Genomic DNA, 8,321 nt, shown 5'->3' on the forward strand with positions numbered 1-8,321 from the left:
CCCCTCCCTTTTTTTCCTCTCTTTATTCTCTTGACTTTTTCCACCAATCCTCTAACCTCTCTTTTGTTATCAGAACGCGTTCCTCAACCATTCGTCCATCTTCCCCAGCAAATCCCAGCGCTCTCTCCAGGAGTCCAGATCTGCCGCTTTTTCCGCGGGAAGGGCAGGACGAAGTTTTTGGCACCTTAGAACAACATGTTCCGTTGTTTCCTCCTCAGTTCCGCACGCCGCGCATAATATATCTACTTCCTGAAATTTTTTCCTGTACGTTTTTGTTCTGAGGGCCCCTGTCCTAGCCTCAAACAGTAATGAGCTCCCTCGTGAGTTGTCGAATAAACTTTCTTTCTTTATATCCTGTTTTCGAGTTCTATACATACCCAATGCTGATTTTCCTTGCATTCTTTCCTCCCACATTTTCCTTTCTGCCTCCTTTATCTGCTTTTCAATGCTGCTGTTTTGCTGCGGTGTATCTCCAAACTCTAGGTACTTAAATCTGAGCTTTCGGGTTCTGTTAGTCCATTTCGTATTCAGGCTTTTCATGAAGAGGTGCTTGTACATTTTTCGTGCCCACCTTGATTCCTCCATTTCGTTGCTTCCACTGCCTGCATGCGTTAACCACGACAGTAGCGCCGCTTTCTTCGTGAACCGTCGCGAATACCATGCTTGCCTTCTTCTTGCGTATTAAAGTATCAGGTTCTTCTCTTATCAACGTTTAATTGTAACAGTTTTATTAGTTTTTTTATTGTAGCTATTATTGTTGATCGGACATTGCTCCCAAATCAAAATGAGCCAACAAAGATACCCGCTAGCAACACTGTGATCAACTGGCAGCGGCTTGCGTTACTTGCGTGGGGAAAGCCTCCTTGAGGGTCCAACTTTTCGTTGTGGTTGTGATCGCTTATTACGTTGTATTTTCGCACCCTACACGGCATATCTGTCGCGAGTGGAGCGTCTAGGTGCCGTGGAATTCAAATAGTTTGGTGTTTCTGTCCAAGCTGTAAGGTTCCAAGCTTGTAATGGCCTGCCGACGATGTCAACTTGTATGAACATTCACCCAACCAACCATCGTGCTGTGATGAATGTCAATCGAAAGAACTGTCACGATAGTGAGCTCAGCTCGCCTGCTGAGCCAAGACACTGTGAAGAGTGCGCCGGTTAACGTTTCAGTGCACAATTTTAGGAATGTCGTGTTTGTTCTGTGTTTCAGCACGCATTGTGTGGACATCTGTGTTTATGCCCTGCTTGAAAAACATTTCGTCATCATAGCGCATTCATTTGCTCCGCCTTGTTTCCTTCCTATTAAGTGAATTTTATTGCCGCTGGCCTCTTAGCAATGGCCTAAACTTAGCTGGGGCAAAATTTAGTGTGGAAATTTCTGCTTTGTCAGTTACAGCGGCTTTCCCTGGCGCTCGAGTTGAGTGTTGCACACTGCACTTCAGCCTATAAATCCTAGACAGATTGTGGACATTTTTTATTTATTCATTGCTGCTGTTTGAGCTTCTTGTAGTTGGTATTGTGTTAGAAAAAAATAGATCTTTGTATAAACTAACTTGCCTGAACTATTACGATTGGATGGAATCATGACCAGCTTCATTCATTTTGCGTTAAACTCCTTCTCTGATCTAAGCTCTTGTCTTTCTAGGGCACTTACTGTTCTCCTTTATTTAGGTTTTCCAACACAATGTAGCTCAGTAACTTGTTCACAGTGAGCATGTGTAGATTATTACCTTGAAGTGAAAACATGCCTTCATCTAATTCCTAAAGTAAAACCAGGTTGCCACTGGCATATGTCATTATCTCTAGCATCGTTTCTTAACTAATGAGCACGGCTAACCTTCCATAACATTTGGGTAGACATTACAACCCTTTTCACATTTTTGTTTTTGCAGGTTTGCCATCACAGTTTTCATGCCTACCAGTTCCAGGGGGTAAGAAAATTGTATCTGGAAGTTATATTTTTCTGCCTCCCTTTATATGCTGCTGGAGCATTTTGGTCTTCTCATTGTTACTGCGTCAGAAAGCTTAGTATGAAACTTTTGATCTTTTACTGATGTTATCATATTTCACATTTGAAACGAGAGAGGTGATTAAGCTAGTGAAATGTCCTGTTGTAGTACTCTGAAATATGTGGAGTGTGTATTGCGAGTGTTAAGTGTGACCGTTTTGTGTGCTGGTTGAAAGTTACTCAGCTGTAAACCTTGAAAATCTGTAACTACCTGCCTGCATTGACAGGAAAATAATACCTTCAAATTTGCAGTTCTTCAGAGGCGTCAGACACAACTGGCTGCACCAAACAACAGGAATGCTTGCCCCATTTGTGCCAAGACATTCAGCAGCGTGAGCAACATGCGCAAGCACGCGCTCATTCACAGAGGACAAAAGCCTTACGTGTGCAACAACTGTGGCCGCAGGTTCCTGCTCAAGCACCACCTACAAAGGCACCTCGCAACTGTACACCAGCTGTATTGATGCCATGTGTGCGCAAGTTGCCGCTGCGTCCTTTGCGACATAGTCACAAAATTGTGCATATGTATAAGTGGGATTGATGGCTGTGTGATTACTGTGTTCTGAAAATGGATGTAATGCATGGCAGATTGAGCGATGGAAGCATAAGCTGGGGTCACTTGCCATTTCATTCGTAGGCATTATCAAATGAAAAGTGCAACTTCTTGTCATTGCAGGTTTGTTACAGGATGTTGGTGTTTGAGATGCATTGCAAGTCTTGCACCCATATCAGGCTGGCCATCCAATTTTAGAATCTTGGGGTGTGTTAGCAGTCAATAACTTGCTTCGATTCTTGTGGGAGCATTGTTTGACATGCGTTAAAGGGCCGCTGAAATGCTACTCGCGGTAATATTTAAAAGGCTGGTTCACATGCAGGTGATTGAGTGAACTCAGCAGCGAGCGGCAGTGACAAAGCGAAAAGTGCGAAACGTGTTGAAACTGTGTCGCTCGAGCTTCCAGGGCAGCTCAAAACAGGCTTTTGCGTCACTGCGGCAGAAGTCGCTAGCGTTTTGGCTTGCATGTGAAACAGGCTTCATGCCAGAAATCAAAAGAGGTGGTCCTTCTAAATATTCGAGTGAAATTTGAAAGTATTGCGTGGATCCTATATTTTACAAATAACTTTTAAAAAGTGCTCCTGGCGACCACTCGCAACCAGTTTAGCCGATGCATCCCCGCAGGCACTGCACGCAAACTTCCCTGTGATGTCACCGGGGCTTGCTGGGTGGGACGAGGCATGGTGGCATGCTGTCGTGACTTCACTTTTTTTTTTCGTGCATGCCAATGTGGGCTGAGTTGAGGAGGGAGAGGAGGGGAATCATTTTCGATCGTCCATATGTTTGGTGCTAATGAAAATAGCTTAAGATTTGCGGAGTGATTGATGGGATACCCATTGCTCGTGCGTTTTTTTGTAGTTTGAGTAAATAGCTTTCATAGGCCCTTTAATGCCATGCCCTTTGAATGCAACATATTCTATTCATCACATTGGTTTGCCTCAGACACCACTGAATTTCTTCATGGGTATTTGTTTTGTGCTTACCTCTTGTCACTCATTTCATTCAGTATTTGATATGTGCATGTCTGTACAGTATTTTAGCTCTATCTTTCATTAAAGACGACACTATCATTTTCTACTGCGACTGCTGCTGCTTGTTCAGTTACATTCATTGAACTCATGATGACTTAATAAGGATGAGGGAATCAGGGAAAACTTTTTTCAACTTGGAGTGAAACTGTTTCAAGCCGGTGTGGCTTGAAACAACATCGAACAGTCAGGTATAAATTTTCGCAGTCGTATCTTTAGTAGTTTTTGTTTAATCGGTGTTTATAATTGTTCACACATCGCTTGCTCGTACAAAGCCTATCATGACAAAATCAACCCTAAATCTGGAAGTGCTTTAATATTTTCAAAAAGCATGATCTTAAGACACTCCTAACGCTTTCTGAATTTGTCTGCTCTTTTTATTTAAAGGACATAGTATGCACCTTCTCTTAATGTTTAGAATGTATCGTGGCCTAATTGCTGGTTAATAAAGACAGTGTGAGCCTAGGTTGTAAACCTGGGACCGTCTCAATACAAAGCATGTTTCAGCAATCACAGCAAACCAAATAGCATTCAAATCTGTGCACTGTATGATGTGCTGTACCTTCCATGAGCCAAGTGATAAGCTCAAACTTTCAAGAAAACAAGCCTGGAAGCTCTATCTGTGTATTTATTTGAAGCACTGTGCTTGAGTGAAATATTTTAGTGCAACATTTCTAGCGTTTTTCTAAAGTCGACATTTTTAGCAATTTTCGTGATCTTATTTATCTCCAGTTCTCCCTCCCCTTAAATGTCGCTGGCTGTATATTTTATTTTTATATCACACCTAGTCAGTGCTCTCGTGCACACTTTCCGAGAATAATATTTTGTATCTTAGAAAGCAGTGGGACAAGGTGCTAAGAACTTCTCCGCATTGGCCTCTGTGCTAGAATCTAGCTGTACTAATTTTTATTATGGGCTGCATTGTAATATTTTATAGTGTACCGGCTCCCTTTACTGTCCTGGTCAATAAATAGGAAGTATGTTTGCCCACTTCCTACTTCTATGTTTCATGCTGTCGCAGTGTTTTTCCCCTCCCCTCTCATTGCTTCTAGGCCAATGCATGCACTAATATATTTGGTGTGGTTTGTAGGCAATGCAAGTATGTCCAGCCGGGCCGCAGGCAGGCAGGAGTTCCCATTTTATAATGGTGAGTGATGACAGGAAGCATGGGAACCACTACTGTTTTGTACCAGCTTATCCAATGCATTTAAGGCCTTGGTTTTGTTATTTGTAAGCTCTTTAGCACTGTGCAGATTTCATGTCTTATATGCCAGATTTACTTAATTTCAAGCAACGTTTTTAGCACTTCTACTTCTCATAATGTGACACTGTGCAAGTAAAGCATGGTAACATATTAAACGAAAAGCACGTGCTAGTTGTGTGTTGTCCCATTGAAGCATTGTTGTTAAGTCTAATAACTTTTAAATCTGACAAGACAATATGACGACTACTTAAGTTAAACATTGCAATGCCTCATTTATTTGAATGGGTATTCGTATGGGCTTCTTTAATCCACACTAACTTTGCTGTTTGAGAGCTGCTTGTAGATTGCAAAATGATGTGGCACAGCATCATGGCCTTGCTGTGAAATGCTTGTTTTCGGATAAGGCCATTCGGAGGGGTACATATTCTAATGAATAGAAAACAGGCACTTCTTGCTATGGGAGTCATGCTGCGGTCAAGTTAGAGCAGAGAAATTCATGTGTAAATTGCTGGCTTTAGTGCAGTCAACAGGATCAGTCTTCGTAATCTTTGTGCCGTGGTCAGAATTCTGCTGCTTTTTAGCTGCCTCGATGAAGCAGCTGCCACTGCTAGAGAAGTTCTGGCTGGCTCCTGAAGTAGGTGATGCATATAGTGGTGCATATATCACTCTCGTTACAGCTTTTAGACAATTATCAAAGCTTGTGACACATTCCTCTAGCAAGACGCAGTGAAATATTGTCTTCGACACAGCAAGGTTTACGTCTTGTGTGCCTGAGAGCCGACTGCACAGTAAGAACATCAGGCTGCTGAAAAGACCGCCATCTCTCATGCTTCTGTTGTGATTTATCGTGCTAGTTTTTGCCTTGAAGCATTGAATGGGCAATTTTTTATTTGTTAGTTCTGCAAAATGTGATTAGTCATTGGTTCCTACCAAACTTGCACCAAAGCCCAGCATGGGTAGCTTGTAGCGTATGTTAACAGAATGCTGTTGATGATGATGACGTTTCCTGTTACTCTGTTTACTTGCAGTCCCTTCTATAAACTACTACTTGACCGGTGCTAACAATGAGCACTCTAATACGTCGTCGACTGGCCTGGACTCATCCACTTCCTCGGTCACAGACCTTCTAGCAGCTGGTCTGCGGCGGTCACTACCAGCAATCGAGTTTGGGACTAGCAACAGCAAGCCCAAAGAGTTTGCCTGCAACATCTGCGGCCGCAAATTCAATCTCAAGTGCAACCTGAACCGGCATAACCTGGTGCACACGGGCGTGCGCAACTACGGCTGCGAGGTGTGCGGACAGCGCTTCGTGCTGCGACAGCACCTCAAGAAGCACCTCGAGAGGCACGCCAAGGGCTGCTGAGCACTTCTGCTGATGCGGCAGCCCTCTTTTGTTTTTTCTCGTGCGGTGCTTCACAGCCGAGGCCTGTGTCTCTGCCCTCCTGTTTTCTCTGTGTCATCAGCTAACGTCCCGTTGAAGTGCTGCTGGAGCTTGCCCCTTCTTGATTGAGTGCACAATGTGTGAACTGAAACATGGTGCCGGTGCCTGTCCTTACCGTTCAAGGGACACAAGAAGTGTAGTGCTTCTTTGCAAAAGAAGGCTGCAGAGCAAGGTTGAGCAGTTGTCAGGTAATAGGCTCTTTTAACACAGATATGTGGGCAAGGTGGAAGGAATACATAGCTAACAAGAGTGCTTAAACACGGACAACAGAGAAAATAGGGATACAACAAGCACTGTTTTGTCCCTATTCTCTCTGCTGTCCATGTTTTTGTGCTTTTGTTATCTATGGCTCTTTTATGAAGCACCCTTTTTACTGTTTCAGCACTCTGTGCCAAATGATCCGATTTTCTTCAGTTTTTTTTTTCAACCACTACGGATCTGGTTGAAAAAATCTCATGTATTCTTCACTATGAAACAGTATGTTTAATAGATCGTTTTTTGTACATGCAGGATATTTTTATCACTTAATGCCACTTTAATCTTCTGATATAATTAGTCAAGTGCAAAACATTTTCCTCCAGAAACAAATTGGTTGGCTGAATACTTGTAATGCTGCTTATATACGAACATAGGGCACTATAAAAATGCATATTATTTTGAATGATGCTATAATAAAGCAAACATTCCGCATAGACTTGTAGTACATCACACAGAAAATGTTGAATATAATTATTAACAGTCAAGAAACTCCATATAGATAATTACACTTTGATAGTAGTACGGATGATCAGTTAGCTTGGGTTGCACTAACTAGTGAGCCCTGGCGCCATTCACGAACAGCTTCCGCTTCGTGAATGCATACCTGAGGATCCTGGCATCTTTCACTGGCAGCTTTGGCATATTGTTACTGCCTCGAATGCTTCAGTGAGCGTGAAAGGCCCTTTGCTGCTTCGGCCTTTTTGCATGGTCTATATGTCACCTCGTTTACCATCTCATAGTAGCCATCACGTGGTCACATTCATAAAATTGACCATTCAGTGTTTGCCAGAAAGCATGAACATTAGCTTCGGCAGCTAACTCTGTCGTATAGTCAACAGTGCCCTAAGGAAAGACTGGTATAAGCACCATAACTCTTGGAAGGCCTCACTTTTTGGACCAATAGGTCCTCTTGTTGGCTCAAGTAAAAGTCGTTTACCCATGCAGCTGTACAAATATTGGCTTTTCCCTGCACATGAGCTAAGTTTTCGAGGTGTGTTGTTGTTTGAGAGAAAAATAATTTTATCATCCTCTGCCTTGACACTACCATACACAATTCATGCTGCAGTTACTACCAATACAGCCAAAAGCCTAAAAAGTGGTGCTATGCACATTGGAGACATTTTCAGGTGCTTGCCTAGTAAAAACATGGATACACAGTGGAGGAAAAGGACAAAAAGGCATACAGCAGAGTACTAGGCAAAATGAAGCAAAAAGTTACCATGACCTTCAAAAAGGAAGTCCACAAAACAGACTGCTAACTGGAGACAAAAAAAAAAAAAAAAAAAAAAAAAAAAAAAAAAAAAAAAAAAAAAAAATGGAAACACAAGAATCATTGCATGAACACAGAGCTGAAAAGACCAAAATTTGGAAGAAAGACTGCTTGATAATTCATGAGGTAGTGCTTTCCTTTTTAAGGCTAGATGGAGCCAGGTTATGTACCACTCTCGATACAAAATGAATTTCAAAATGCTTACAATGCCCCACTCCTCTTGGTCTACCGTTTACCGGCAGGAAAGTATGTCGACTTCGTATGGCCCAGCTCTGCATGCAACATCAAAGGCATCTCCAGTTCCTTCATGGAGACCCAGGTCATTGCTAGTAGCTGCCTTCTTGCACTTTTCATACAATGCAATCTCTTTCGTCCTTTGCTGAGCTGCTTAAATTGCTATGTGGCTCTACTGTCTTTTCAATGACACTGCTGGATGCGAACTGATCTGTCAGGGTAGTAGCATGACATCTTGAAAGTAGCGGTGTGAAAAACAAAGATGCGAAACGGGAAAAGATAGGTGCTAACTCCGATGGCACAAGTAATCAGTTAGTGCCTGCCTTGT

General features: G+C 42.6%; 1 protein-coding gene across 4 annotated transcripts; it reads left to right on the plus strand.

Moving 5' to 3' along the window:
* Positions 1 to 824: 824 nt before the first annotated feature.
* LOC146190348 (uncharacterized) lies at positions 825 to 7,819 on the plus strand. Of its 4 annotated transcripts, none has more exons than XM_084600826.1 (5): positions 825 to 956; positions 1,890 to 1,928; positions 2,258 to 2,475; positions 4,677 to 4,733; positions 5,819 to 7,819. In XM_084600826.1, the coding sequence occupies exons 2-5, from the start codon at positions 1,909 to 1,911 to the stop codon at positions 6,151 to 6,153; spliced, it is 630 nt and encodes a 209-aa protein (XP_084456952.1). In that variant the 5' UTR covers positions 825 to 956; positions 1,890 to 1,908; the 3' UTR covers positions 6,154 to 7,819. The 4 variants fall into 4 exon arrangements, with proteins under 4 accessions (XP_084456952.1, XP_084456954.1, XP_084456953.1 ...); XM_084600828.1 differs by having other exon boundaries at positions 840 to 1,928; positions 2,258 to 2,337; positions 2,412 to 2,477; XM_084600827.1 differs by having other exon boundaries at positions 840 to 1,413.
* The last annotated feature ends 502 nt before the right edge of the window (positions 7,820 to 8,321 follow it).

The sequence above is a fragment of the Amblyomma maculatum genome, chromosome 4, assembly GCF_055883805.1.
Source record: "Amblyomma maculatum isolate TAMU_Amacu chromosome 4, ASM5588380v1, whole genome shotgun sequence".
In the NCBI taxonomy this organism is placed as follows: Eukaryota; Metazoa; Arthropoda; class Arachnida; order Ixodida; family Ixodidae; genus Amblyomma; species Amblyomma maculatum.

Excerpts from the sequence above, each read along its gene's own strand:
- LOC146190348 (XM_084600826.1), top strand. The coding sequence starts at position 1,909 with ATGCCTACCAGTTCCAGGGG. Across the intron at positions 1,929-2,257 it reads ATGCCTACCAGTTCCAGGGG|TTCTTCAGAGGCGTCAGACA; the intron begins GTAAGAAAATTG and ends TCAAATTTGCAG. Across the intron at positions 2,476-4,676 it reads ACCAGCTGTATTGATGCCAT|GCAATGCAAGTATGTCCAGC; the intron begins GTGTGCGCAAGT and ends TGTGGTTTGTAG.